Below are 13,356 nucleotides of genomic sequence, written 5' to 3' on the forward strand. Positions count from 1 at the left end.
GATTCAAATGATCAGCAAGCTCTGCAGGAGCCTGATCGTTAGATCCTGATAATTTGAATCGGGTATGCTGGAGGCGGTAAACAGCTAAACCATGCAGGATAGCGGCACTCGAGGACAGGAGTTTAACACCTGTGATGGGTTAAATGTGGAAGAGAGTGAATAGTGTAAAATCGGTCTTAATTTGGAATATTTAAAAAATGTGTGTATTTATGGAATTGTTCCCAAGACTTTTAATTTTTTGGGTTAGAGTCGGTTAAGAAATGTAGAAAACAGACGGAATTCTGTAAAACTATGAAGTATGGGGGAATTTTACTGGGGAGTAATTTTAAGTGTGGAATATGGGGAATATGTGAATTCTTGCAACGTCGACAGTTTATGAATGATATGAACACTTTTAATTTGGAATGGCATGAAGCAGAACTTTTTTTGTTGAATGCGTCATTTTCAATATTTCTTTTCAAGAAAAAATGTGAAATTCTGGGAAAATTGAATTTTTGGTATACTAACCAACATGGCCCAAACAAAAAATCATTTCCCATTGTATTCAAATATATACATTTATTAACTCCACATTAATTACGGTATTTCAAGTAAACTACAATTATTTACAATAAATAACAATATAAATGCTTCGTTGTGTAAATAAAAACAAAAATAGAGGCACAAAGAGGGCAAGATGTAATTAATAACAACACTGGCACTGCTGGTATTTTGAAAACAATTGAACAAAATACAAAACACAACCATCTAAAACACATCAAAGAAGATATCACCACCGTCGTCGTCATCAACCACCTGTGGATTAACATCGCACCTTTTAATGGACAATGGTGGCAACAACAACAGAATATGAGCTCCTGTTTTCTCATCCTGACCTCATTGCTATCCCAATACTGTTTGTCTTCATCACTGCTGCTGCTGCTGACCTCCATTTCTTCATCCTCGGAATCCTGTGAGACAAGCGACAAACGACTATGACAAAAGTACGACGCCAAAAAGATCAGCCGGGCCAACACTCACTGAGGGTCTTGTATCCGCTTTGGTTCTGTCGATATGAATCCTTACGGGGTATTGACGATTCTGCCATAAAAAAAAAAAATTCTTTGATTTCCCCCCTTTTCAATATTGCGATTTAATGTGCAATTATTTTTTTCAAGGTCCTCTTCCCTGAAATTCCACATTCATTGTCCTGAAAATGACTCACCAAACGATGTTCCTTCAGCTTCAGTGCGTAATCTCTCTTCATCTGCGAGACCGTGCATTTGATAATACGTCAAGTTGATGAGCAGTGTCCACATACAAAAGGTTTGCGTACGTACGGTTGCGCAGCGCATATTGAAGCTGCTCCTCTGGTTGTCGTTCAACTCACGCCAGCGTTGGGCCCACGCGCTCACGTAGGATGTTTTGGGAACGCCCTCCATGGATCCACGCTGCTCTTTGCAGAATAGGTGATAACCGCTCCTACACACACACAACACCGGTGAAGATGACAAGAATATGCAGCAATACAAGTTACAGGAAGAACATATTTCTGTTTTTTGCATGAGTAAAAATCCACGAGTCAGGGTTTTCATTTATCTAAGTGTGCGTTTGTGTGTGTCTTACTTGGGGGGTTTTGGAGGTTGGGGGTCCCTTGGGGATTCGTCCAAAATCATTTCCCTTTGACTCTGGAAAAAAAAAATGCATCAATTTAATATTTCTCGACCGAATCCAGTCATTTGTGTAACATGGGTTCATGATTGTGTACATGCTAACTGGTAGTCAAATTCCCAAATGAGGGCTCTTCTGTGCAAAGAATTTATATGGAGGGTTTAGCCTGGAAATTTGGGAAAAATTCAAGCTTGGTCACATCAATAAGATTTTTTAAATGTTATTTACGTTTTTTTTTTACATGGTTGTATTTGTGAGCTCAAGAGTGGGATTGGGGGATATCAATATAAATATTTTTAAAATTCAAAAGTAGCTTTCTGGGCACCCCCAGTAGGAAGTCAAGATTGGAAAGATGTCATGTTCTCATACTTTGGGCGTTTTCTTGGAAAGGCACTTCTCCTTATCTTGCATGTCCGCATCCCTGCAACATAAATGAGTCACATTTTTTTTTTATTAACGATAGCAGCACACATTCACACAATTGCATCACATGTTCAATTTAGTACCTCAACTTCCTTTTGTATTCTGCATGTGCACGCTGGCACTTCTCCACATAGGGAGCCTGTAATTGATGGAGAAGAAATCAGCGACGTTCCATTCACAACAAGAAAAGTCAGGCTTGAGCATACCTTCTCTTCCTTTGTCAGGGCATTGTAATTGTCTACTATTAGGTTGAAGAGCTTTTGGCGAGTCAACTCTGGGTGCTGCTCATGATATTTGCATACGTTCTCTACGTAAAAGATGATCCTCGGAGGACCGGGTTTCTTTGGGCGCTTCGAACCTACCTAAAAGGCAGATGGATCACAAAATGTGTGTGTCTATTTCGTGGACCTTTTCTGTCTATAATGTGATCAACTCTCTGCTTTTCGTAACTGCAGTGAGACAAAGATGGAACACGTTCAAAATTTGACTCGTGTTAAAACCCACTTGCGGGTTTACCTTTTGGGTTGTGTTTGAAAGTTCATCTGCAGCTTCATCAAGAAGCTCTGTGAGTGTTCGAATCTTGTGCATCTGAAAAAAAAAAGAACGTGTGTATGTTAGTACTATACAAAATGTGCACTACCCCAAAAATGTAAATTAAAACGGCGACGTATGGTGAGAGGTTGAATTTAAAAACTCTTCCACTAGATGGCAGAAGGTACAAATAACTTGCTGCAGTTCATACAACAGAACATTGTTGCCATATCGCCATCACATTCTGCTAGGAATTAACATTAACTCTCATAAATAAACATTAGCAATACTTAAAATCGAAAGCAACAGAGGGGGGGTTCTAGACTAATAATTATACATAAAAATTCGACTCGCCTTCTGAGACACAATTCTCCACTTTTCTTCGCAATCTTTTGGAGAAAAAGGAGGGAATGCCACCTTCTCCCAGTCCAGCTTCTCGACTCCATAGGAGTACGTTCTCATTCGGTCAACGTCCGAGATGTTTGTTTTCATCGAATTCAGAAGCTTCAAAAGATTTTCGTTTGTCCACGCTATGTAACACAAGGTAACAGAAATATATCTTAAACTACTGTCAGAGTTAGAGTTGTTGAACTGTGCAGTACCTACCGGTGTCCATTTCGGCTTTAGTCGCCACAAAACAACATAGCGGCGTCCTTGTAGGTTACTTTGCTCATGAGCAAAATTAGCAAGCAGAGTGTATTTTCGTGTTTTTAAATTATAAAATGTAGTTTTTTTTTTTTTTTTACGTCGCCGCTCCTGTAAAGTTTATTAAAAGCATAAAACAGAGCAGTAAATATTACAACGCATTTCATGCTCTTACTATGCGAACATGTGCCGGAAGTCATCGTCGAGTGGGCGCGGTCTTTTTGTAAAAGCAACCAATCACGAACGAGCAAATGTCTTCTTTGTCTGTAATCAGGATGATGGGGATAATCGCACATTGCGCCATCTACCGTTCGGTTGTATGTAAAACTGACTCCGGTTGATTTGAATTTTGCTCACAAATACCACAGAAGACGTGGGACTGAACATTTAATGTATTGTTAATGATTAAAAAAACAACACGATACTGAAAAACAAATCATTATTTTGTGTTCATGTTAGAAGGAAGACCACACAATCTAATGTTTTCATAATAATCATTTTATTTACTTTCAGTAAAATATTAAGTCTTTTCTTGGGAAAGGCACCCAATTGCAATTAAAAAAAAAAAACTCGACAAATTTGATTTGTCACAACGAAATTACAATTAACAGTAAGAAATAATCTGTACCCAATTTTAATGGGAATACAATTGCTTGCAAACTTCAATTTGAGCCGTAATTATTTTGTTGTTATTATTATGTTTTTTAAGAGTGGCCATTCTCTATGTCTACAATGGCATCTGAGTTTCCCAGTACACATCTTGTCCTGGCTCTTCTTCAAATGTCACTTTTGCGTCATCAGCATCCAACTAAACAACAAAGGAATTGCAAAGTAAGTGCTTGACATTCACATACATAAAGTATGTTGCAGTGAAATGAAAAGCCACTTACACATTTCATCTCAAGCTCAGTGAAGAGACGCCCGGTCATGAACATGCGTAAGGGAATGGTGAGGATGAGTATGAATGGGAGTGCGAGGGATGCCGGACTGGATTTAACAATCCACAGAAGAGCGAGGAACACAATCTGGATGGCTGTGAACAAGTGCATTCTTCCAGTATTCACCTGCCATCAAAATGTGACGTTAGAACCCAACAAAAATCCCGCCGGTATGGAATGTAGTTGTCTCGGCACCGGGCAACTCTTACTTTGGTGGCGTACGGCTCATTGGGATGGTATTTTTTAGGGATGAGCAGAAGCAGCATGCGATCCCACAGCTGGATGCCATTTAGTGACGTGACGCCCATGTAGAGGAAGATACCAAACAAGGCCGACATGGGAATCAACTTCAGGATGGGCTCCATCAGAATGGACAGACCTTGCATCCCAAAAGGTTTAGTTTTTTTTTTTTTTCCAGATTTCATATATTCTTTAAGACTTGAGACTTATTTCCGACATCCTTCCATCTCCGCCACCTACACTTACCAACCAGCAGCGCCACAATAATGCCGCTGACCCTCTGCTCCAGCACTTTCTCAATCACAGGCTTGGTCCCTTTGCTCATGACAGTGAGAGCGTTGGCATGAGTGACCGAGCGCACCGTGGCGGCGCTGAGCCACGGCACGCCGAATATGGCGCTGATCCCGCCCATGCCGACCAAAACCAGAAGGTCAAAGTGAAAGCCGGAGCCTTTGGCCATCATCCTCTCGGGTTTGCTCACGATCAAGCTGGAACATTTCGTGAGAGAACAATTGGACACGAGCGTCTTAACTAGGAACTTTTATCTATTGACAAGCAATAAGACCCACGTTGTGATTTGAGACTCCAGGAAGATGAGGATGAAGACGAGCATGGCCGGAACGCAGCATGCAAACATCATCCACACAGGGAAGGGTGAGTGCTCGCCAAACGGGTTGATGAGCCAACCTCTTTTGGCTGGATTCGACACCATCAGACCTTTGGGCACTACCAGTTTCTACACATATATTTGTCCATCAAAGCCTTAAGAATTGCACGAGATGAAGTGCACGGAATGGGCATAAAGCCGAGTGAGAAACAAACAGTGGTTCTTGTGGTTTTGAACAATAATGTAAGAAAATGAAACATTTTCATGACCATTTGTAATCAAGTTTTGGTACCCGGTTGTAGTTATTAATAAACACTTGCTTCGTGGAACACGCCTTGTTGAATTTATGAAACGCTTGGGATGACAACGACAACTACGGCATACAAATGCTAAAAAAAAAAAAAGTCATGTGAAGGGTAAGAAGAGCCACGCCAACCTGAGTGTAGGTGTCTCCAATGCTGTAGTCCACGACAATCATGAGGAAAATGGCAATGGGCACACCAAAGTCACCCAACAATCGTCTGACCTGGAAGAGCCATACAATGACGACAACTCAAAGAAACATCACCTGGTTGATTGTAAACGGTAAAAAGAGCAACTCACCTTCCCGGGTAGAAATGTTCCGTTCTTGAACTGGCGCAGGAAATAGGCTATAAAGAAACAGCCAAGCATGAGGCACATGGAGAGCAGGGCCGTGTTCGGGTAAGCTGGCATCAAAGTGTTGACGATAACGGTCGTGTTGCCAGTGGCGTTGTCGAAGATGACCGTCTGCTCCAACTTGGGGTGCCAGGGGTTTTCCAGAGATGCATTCAGATGGTCGTAATTCAGAATCAGCGGATGAGCCTTGAAAATCTGGAGAGGCGGGAGGGTTACTGCACGCTGGCGGACTGCGTCGGCGTGGAAGACATTTCAGACGAGCGACGGATGATTGACTACCCTGGCAAGCTTGGCAAAGGTTTCGTAGATGAAGATGATGGAGATGAGGATGGAGAAGATCTCCTGGGTGAAGCGGGAGATGAAGCGCACCAGGAAGCTCCCCTCGCACGCTACGATGATCACCACGATGACCACCAGCCACACGCCCACCCACACTCGCCCGACAATGTACTCAATCTCCTGGGACTTGCAGAACTGCAACAACAACACGCGAGTGTCGCCAGGAAGAACCTTTGGCCGCTTTTCTACTGTACATTCCATACCACGCCTTAAGGGAAATTCAAGTCGCTAGTGGCTTTTTGGAAAAACAGGACGCAGTTGGAAAAGTCGCTAAATACATAAATAAGTTTAACTAGAAATCTGGTTAAAGTTAAAACTTTTTTTTCAAGAATATGTTCAATGCAAGCCCGCTAGTTGAAACAGGGCCTTCTGATAAATTTTAATTTGTGGAATAAGTGTTAATCCACTCGTTTTTAGCCATCTCTGGGGACGGCCATTTTGGCTCGGCTCAGATTCAGAAAAGAGGTCAGCCGTGATTGGTCGTTGTGAGCAGTTGTGATGTCATTTTCAGTCGACGGAAGACAAAATGGCCGCCCCCAGAGATGGCTAAAAACGAGTGCATCTTGCTGCTTAATTCATATTCCACAAACGCAAAATTAATCAGAATGCCGTGTTTCAACTAGTGGGCCTGCTGGGAACATATTCTTGAAAAAAATTATGCTTGGGTTGACTTCTGCTTTATGTTATTTTCTATTAAACCGATCAGTCCTCCATAGTGGATCCGTCGACGCAAAAAGTTTGAAAACCCCTGTCGCTGGCAAACAACAACAATAGCGGCAGCAAGCTTCGCCATGCAGTTGTTTGCCAATATAAGAGGACACATTTTATCAAGGAGGAGGCTGCGGTCAGAGAGAAAACAGACCACAGCAGAAAAGAGCAAACTGTAACGTTTCAGAACAGCGCAAAGTTACAACAACAAGCTAGGCTAACGTTAGCATGTCTGTTTGTTTTTGTCATTTCTTGCTCTCTATCCTCATATGTTACAACAAATAATCTGCTCAATCAATGCTCGAATCAGGAGTGGTACCGAGATGCTGCCAGTCTGACCAGGTGCTACAAATAGCACTTTTTACTATTTTAGTGCCTGCTTTTGTCAGTGGAAAAGCGTCGACAGTGGGCCTCGCCAAGCAGATACTATTCAAGTAAAAAGGGGGCATTACCATGACTCAAGAACCTACGTATGGATAAGGAGCCGCTTATGAGAAGTTGAATACCAACAACCTTTTTTTCAGACTCACAGCATAGAAGGCCTCTTCAAACACCAACAGAGGCCCAGAGAAGCCAATGACAAGCACAGGCTGGGCGGCAATGAAACAGAAGATAATCCCCTGGATGCTTGTGGAAATGAGAAGCTCCGGGACGCCCATCATATCCTCCACCTTGTCGGCTAAATGAGGAAATAACGATAGATGACCGCCGCGGTCTCATCCGTTAGTACCGGTATGGCATACAGACCTAGGAGGCCCCCAAAAGTGATGGCAGGAGAGAGAGCCGCAAAGTAGATGAAGATAATGGCAGCAAGGACCTGAGCGTTGAGAGCATCGGTAATATCGCTCTTGTAATACTGGTATCGTCGTCTTATGTCTCGTATCATCCCGCCGAATGGTCGACCCGTGCGGGAAAGGGGGTCTTCGGGGGGCGGTGCGGTCGAGAAGGAGACTGCAGAATTAGGGAACCCCAAACTTTGTTAGGTTCACCCTGAAATTTCACCCCCAAAAACTTTTTGGGTGGTTTGCCGTGACGCTTTCTCAATAAACGCTTACTCTGACTCGGCTTGCTGTCCACCACAGGTTCAGATGAGTGGAATCTATCCTTCAGCAGTTTCTTTTGGAAATTGACGATGGAACTGAGCATGGCTTCGTTTTGGATCTCAGTGGGTGGGATGACAATGCTGCAGTCCATGAAGTCGCCCACGGCTTCAGTCAGGTTTCGGAGGCTTTTAGCCCGAGACGCCGCTTGGTTGAACAACTGGTGGATAGAAACAGAAGCAGCCATTTTCTTTTTTTTTTTTTAAATAATAGGGGACTTGACTTGACTCAAGCCAGACTTCAGTCGCCAATTTTAGGAACTGAGAAATTATGACCTTTATGTTGACTTGGTATTCATGAGAATTCATGACTTGAGAAACACCTCATGAAGCAAGTGAGGACTAGCCTCGACTTTCTTGAAAGTGAAAGCTTCAAGTCGCTAGCTCTGAGCGTACAGTGTCAGCAGACTCACTTTATCGGCCATCAGCGCCGCCATGGCTCGCCCGGTCTCATGGTAATCCATATCGGCGTTGCTGGGCCCGATCAGCACGAAGACGAAGCGTACCGGTTCCGGAGCCTCCAAGGCCGAGTCCAACGCCACCGCCTCTTTCAGACGCACAAAGACGACCGCGGGCCTTTCCAGGAAGTCCAAAGCCCCTGCAGCAAATATTAGAGTATCTGTTTTATGAATGCACTAAAAAGGTACAGTGAAGTTTTTTTTTTGCAGAGGATCGGTACAAGCCCTGCTATGAAAAAAAATAAATAAATGGGTGTCATTGAAACAGGCCACCCCCAAAATTTTGTGATTGCCAACTGGTGCCACAAGATGGAGACAAATTCGAAAACCACCAAACCTCTTCACAATATAGTATGACAGTGAAGTAAAACTTTCCCACCTACTAACACCATAGAAGCCTCGACGTGGTCCGATTCATCCCTCTGCACAAAACAGAAACAGTCAGATTATATTTCGAGTCGTACACATTTCATGTCACGTCATGACACCTTACCCTTTCCTTGACGGAAAACTTGCGCAGGTCCGCTCCATCAGTCAGGGCTTGACTCTCCGGATCAGCTTGTTGGCTGGAGGGAGGAAAAGACAAACTCAACCTGGACCTAATAATGTGTCACTCACCGCTTCATTTGTCCTTGCAATAAACTGGTCCATAACATGCATATAGAGTCATAATGAGATGAGATACAGAAATTAGTAAGGTCATTGTCCTATAAAATTAACAAGAATGTCTTGGAGACTCTGGAGGGGAAAAAATAAGATGATATACAATATAGTGAGGAAACCTTTATTTTTTTTATATACAGTAAGAGGACCAATTCCCTAGGTTGTACCTGCGGTTCTGGAGCAGACACTTGATGACCCCCTCCTGGTCCCCAGCTCTGATCTGCTTCTGTTTGAGCATCTCAGCGACCATCTTCTCTGCGATGCCGTCCAAGGTTTTCTCCACACAATCAAAAAGCATCACACCTGGATGCAGAAACACATTGCGCTTGTTGATAACCATTATGTGTCCCTGTGTCCCATTTCAGATGCTCTATATCAGCGATCGTCATTGTTGGGGGTCCAGAGGCACGTTGCGGGGGAGAACTACTTCAATTTTGTTATAATTGCGTATGGCCTGAATACAATTGAAAACTCTTTTTTAATGTTTTAAACTAAATATTCATGACCTGTTTAATAGAAAGGAACCTAACAAAATTAAATGAACTCAAGTCAACATGAATATCCACTAACAATATGGCAGCAAATAGAGAGGAGCTAGTTCACAAAAGCACAGCCAGTATTGGCAAATGATCTCTTTTTTAATATGAGGATTTAATTAATGATGAGCGAATTCGATTCATTCATCTCTCTTGTCTGGTTCCGTGATGTACTTCCGGTCAAGATTGCAAAAATCTTTACTCATTAACTCTCATTAAAAGTTTGACATCCTCTTCAATGCAATCGATAGGGCCAAGGTGGGGCACTACTTGACAGCACATTCGCAAAGCTAAGGTTGGGAGGAGTAATTTGTTTAGTCTGTGTGTTTTGTTGGCATGGCAGTCCCAAAATGTAGGTATGCACTTAAAAAAAAACAAAAAAACTAGACCACCAAGTTATGGCTTGTGCCCTCCCCCTCCCCTCCTTTCTTCTCGATCAATCGATGACCTGTGTTCATGGAGCGTCGCAGCTGGACCAGGCTCTTGAAGGTGAGGTACGAGACCGGCGAGGACGCCCACACGCCGGACTGGGGGTCCAAGCTCTCCTCGTGGGCCGCCCACCGTCCCGTCTCCTGCCAGTAGGTCTGCTCCTTGTGGTCCTTCATCATCTTTCTCAGCGACTAATCAACAAGGCATCAAAAAAGGCAACAACATGGACGGAGATGATTTTGCCTCTCCGTGTCTAAAAGTTAAACATAGTGGCAGCAGGCTTTGGGCCAGCGAAAGCTCACCCTGGGCGTGTTTGGAGTGTCAATATGTGTCGCGTGCTGGAAGCGCGTCCCTCATTTGACAGTCTGCGGCAGGTATGTGTGGCTAAGTTGTGGACAATGTGACATTTAAATCAGACGCGCTGGGGTGAATTCCTCTTAGGATTATTACTGCCTATATTCGTAGACACACTTCACTATAAACGTGCCTTTGCTGCATAAAAACGCATTCAATTGTGAGTTATTCTACGTTGCTATAATAGAGTTTAAATTCTTTTTATATAAATGAGAAAATTGTTGTTTTGTGGTGCGGCGACGTTAATGAGGTGTTGTGCGCTGGCCGCGGCGCATTCCGAGGATGCGACACTGGACCAGAACACTGAAGTTGTATGTGAAAACAACGATTTATTTCCAAAACACGGATGAACAAAGGGGTGGAGAATTAATATTGGATTGACATTCTGAGGAAGTATGAGTGGCGCCTGTGTGTGCGTGTGTGTGTTGACTGTCTGTATGTATGTGTGTGTGTGCGTGAGACATTGTGACATTACGTTTATAAGTAAAAGGGGCACATTCTGTACTCTACGTATCATGGCTGCATTGCAAGAGATGGTGCAAATATACGATATATACGATTATAGCAGTGGTTCTCAAACTTTTTACACCGACTCAAAAATACTTCAAAAGGTACTACCAACATTAGGATACATTTGCGTGGTTGGCGTACCCCACAATTTACTGGGTAACATTGGCAACAATCTTCAATATTAATGCGGCAGAATAATCACAGCTATTATATTATTGCCATCAGATTTGATCAATTCTAAATGAACACATCCAATTTTGTTATAAAAAAATTAGTTTCAATGTTTTTGTGTTACTCCAAAAAATAGAAAAAAAATAAATAAATAATTGCTATTTATAAGGTGTCCGAATGGTAAAAAGCCAGATGTGGGCCATCCAATTCTACATCACTGAAAACCGCCGTGACATACATTTTTAATTAGGATTATTATGCTGTTGTACCTGTTTGCAATCCGCATCATCAATCAGCACGTTGTTTAAAACGGACAAATGAGCGATCATTTCTGAACATTTTAACACCCTGCGCGGCGCCATTGGCTAACCGACGGTAACTTTGGCCCCGAGAGTGGCACCTACCTCGTGCAGTCATCCACCAAGCGGGCAGAAGCGGTGACACGCGACTGACCTGGGAAACAAGAAGAAAGTGCGACTTTATAAAAGGCTAGATGTATGGATGCATGCTGCAGGATGATGGGTGGTGCACACACGCACGCACGCATACGCACTTCAATTCACAGTCGGACATCCGGCACCCATAATATTGATAGTATATACAGCTTCTTGGTATGTGCGGAGTCACACTATGTCATTATCCAACCAGCACCTTATCCCATTTAATGTCTGTGTTTAGAGGTCAACAAAGGCTTGGATTACACTGTCGGGTCTTACGCTCACCTTGAAAAGCGCACTGGTGGATTCTTGCTCGTCCGCCCGCCGTGCGCCAGCAAGCTCAGCTTCCAATGGAGAAGCTCGACTGGAAGCTTTGAGGAGGTCCATCGTGGCCGTTTTGTCAGGTCTGCCTGGAAGCATCCGAGGGTTCCGGTTATAAATCGAGGGCAGATCCGATGGCAAAAATCTCACTTTGGGCCCCACCAATTCCATGCCGCAAAAAGAAAATACTGTACTATTTTCTTGGGCCCTTGGAATTGGCAAGTCGGAGGGTAAGGGCTTGGGTTTTGGTTATAGTTCTGTATTGAAAAAAAAAACAAAAAACACACACACCACACTATTAGAGAAGGACTGCCTTACAGACACAAAAATCATGACCAGCATTTATTCATTTTATGCTTTGACTACTATACCTCAATGAGTTGGCAATGACAAGCCGATGTCAAACTTGATCAGGAAGACCAAGATCATAAAGTGACCACCCCAGATGGGACTCGAACCCACAATCCCTGGCTTAGGAGGCCAGTGCCTTATCCATTAGGCCACTGGGGCAGGCAAAGGTGATGTAGAACCTAGCAAATGTAAATAAATGTTTTTTTTTTGTTTTTTTTGGCAACTCCAATAGTGACATCAAGGCAATGTTGTGACTAATTGACCTTGAGCGCAAATTTTAGTGGGTTCTGGTAAGGTTTTGGGTCAGGGTTAGCTTGACTGCCATGACCCTGGAGAGGCCTTTAAAACTTTCCAAACTTGACGCAGGGGACCTGTGAGCATCCAAAACGGCGTCAAATCACACTTTTTTATGGAGCTCAGTTCTCAACCTGTCTTATTTGTTGTCTTTAGCCATCATGTGCTAATTTGTTGTTTTGCACTTTGACTTGTACCTCATGAAAATCCATTGTCAAAATTTGAAGTCCGCACCCCAGATGGGACTCGAACCCACAATCCCTGGCTTAGGAGGCCAGTGCCTTATCCATTAGGCCACTGGGGCTGTCTGAAACACCTCAGATCTGTAAAATGTAAAAACAATTAGTAAATGAGCTGCAAGTTTCAAGGCCATAAAAAGCAATATAAATCGGCAGATTCCAATTAAAAAAAATTGCTGCACTCACAAATGTAACAGACAGGTAACTTTTTTAATTTGATTTTTTTTTTGTAGACGCACATACGTGATACCGCACTGTACTACCTTGAAATGGAGTAGCTGTGGCTCTCTCCCAACAGGGGGCGGCATTGTATTACAGCAAATTGCAGATGGAACATTTGATTTGATTTGATCCTGCAAAAAAGCACAGCGGGCATAATGGATCAAAGGACAGATAGCTCAGGGGCTCAATTATTTGCGGATTTCACTTTCCATGTTAGGGCCCAGTCCCCATGCGTCAGAGTTGACTGTACGGCCAAGCAATTAGTCACTGCCAAAAAGGAAAATAAATAAAGATGTGAGCGAATTATCTTCACGTTCTATCACACTGTGTGTCTATGAGAGAGTCGTTGCACCATATCAAGCATATCTCCGCGTCTCTCATAATGACTGCATTGAGAGCTAAAAATGCCTGAGGCTCATTTTTTTTTTTTTTTTTTTTCCATTTTGACTGTCTCCTCATATCTGATCAATACAAAAGACCCACTCACTGGCAAAAGGCCCCTAAAAGTCCTGCACAAAATTCTCTTTTAACAAA

The 13,356-nt window shown here is 43.1% G+C and overlaps 2 protein-coding genes and 2 non-coding genes across 4 annotated transcripts in view; all 4 read right to left on the reverse strand.

The window, feature by feature from the left end:
* Positions 1-522: 522 nt before the first annotated feature.
* LOC147128926 (upstream-binding factor 1-like protein 1) lies at positions 523-3,577 on the reverse strand. Its single transcript, XM_086016534.1, has 12 exons — positions 3,211-3,577; positions 2,959-3,134; positions 2,590-2,661; positions 2,280-2,435; positions 2,157-2,212; positions 2,020-2,071; positions 1,606-1,667; positions 1,320-1,461; positions 1,205-1,246; positions 1,021-1,080; positions 876-950; positions 523-795 (listed from the first exon to the last, which is right to left on the reverse strand). The coding sequence occupies exons 1-12, from the start codon at positions 3,218-3,220 to the stop codon at positions 748-750; spliced, it is 951 nt and encodes a 316-aa protein (XP_085872660.1). The 5' UTR covers positions 3,221-3,577; the 3' UTR covers positions 523-747.
* A 149-nt stretch (positions 3,578-3,726) lies between these two features.
* slc4a1b (solute carrier family 4 member 1b (Diego blood group)) overlaps positions 3,727-13,356 on the reverse strand; it is a 40,087-nt gene continuing 30,457 nt past the window's right edge. The window contains exons 4-25 of the mRNA XM_086016523.1: positions 12,864-12,953; positions 12,559-12,684; positions 12,331-12,438; positions 12,088-12,246; positions 11,681-11,973; positions 11,363-11,411; positions 9,943-10,114; positions 9,126-9,261; positions 8,789-8,861; positions 8,675-8,717; positions 8,251-8,435; positions 7,794-7,998; positions 7,486-7,689; positions 7,269-7,417; positions 5,971-6,165; positions 5,638-5,886; positions 5,471-5,560; positions 4,997-5,163; positions 4,674-4,915; positions 4,397-4,566; positions 4,140-4,313; positions 3,727-4,057 (exon numbers count right to left, since the gene is read on the reverse strand). Of these exons, the coding sequence (XP_085872649.1) occupies positions 3,977-4,057; positions 4,140-4,313; positions 4,397-4,566; positions 4,674-4,915; positions 4,997-5,163; positions 5,471-5,560; positions 5,638-5,886; positions 5,971-6,165; positions 7,269-7,417; positions 7,486-7,689; positions 7,794-7,998; positions 8,251-8,435; positions 8,675-8,717; positions 8,789-8,861; positions 9,126-9,261; positions 9,943-10,102 (2,523 nt within the window). The 5' untranslated portion in view covers positions 10,103-10,114; positions 11,363-11,411; positions 11,681-11,973; ... (2 more) ...; positions 12,559-12,684; positions 12,864-12,953 and the 3' untranslated portion in view covers positions 3,727-3,976. The remainder of the gene's footprint in view (positions 4,058-4,139; positions 4,314-4,396; positions 4,567-4,673; positions 4,916-4,996; positions 5,164-5,470; positions 5,561-5,637; positions 5,887-5,970; positions 6,166-7,268; positions 7,418-7,485; positions 7,690-7,793; positions 7,999-8,250; positions 8,436-8,674; positions 8,718-8,788; positions 8,862-9,125; positions 9,262-9,942; positions 10,115-11,362; positions 11,412-11,680; positions 11,974-12,087; positions 12,247-12,330; positions 12,439-12,558; positions 12,685-12,863; positions 12,954-13,356) is intronic.
* Positions 12,154-12,226, reverse strand: trnar-ccu (transfer RNA arginine (anticodon CCU)). The gene has a single exon. It is a non-coding gene; the product is annotated as a tRNA-Arg (tRNA).
* On the reverse strand, positions 12,593-12,665 carry trnar-ccu (transfer RNA arginine (anticodon CCU)). The gene has a single exon. It is a non-coding gene; the product is annotated as a tRNA-Arg (tRNA).

This window comes from Filicampus tigris, chromosome 19 (genome assembly GCF_054856515.1).
Source record: "Filicampus tigris isolate MCC_2025a chromosome 19, RoL_Ftig_1.0, whole genome shotgun sequence".
Taxonomy (NCBI): domain Eukaryota; kingdom Metazoa; phylum Chordata; class Actinopteri; order Syngnathiformes; family Syngnathidae; genus Filicampus; species Filicampus tigris.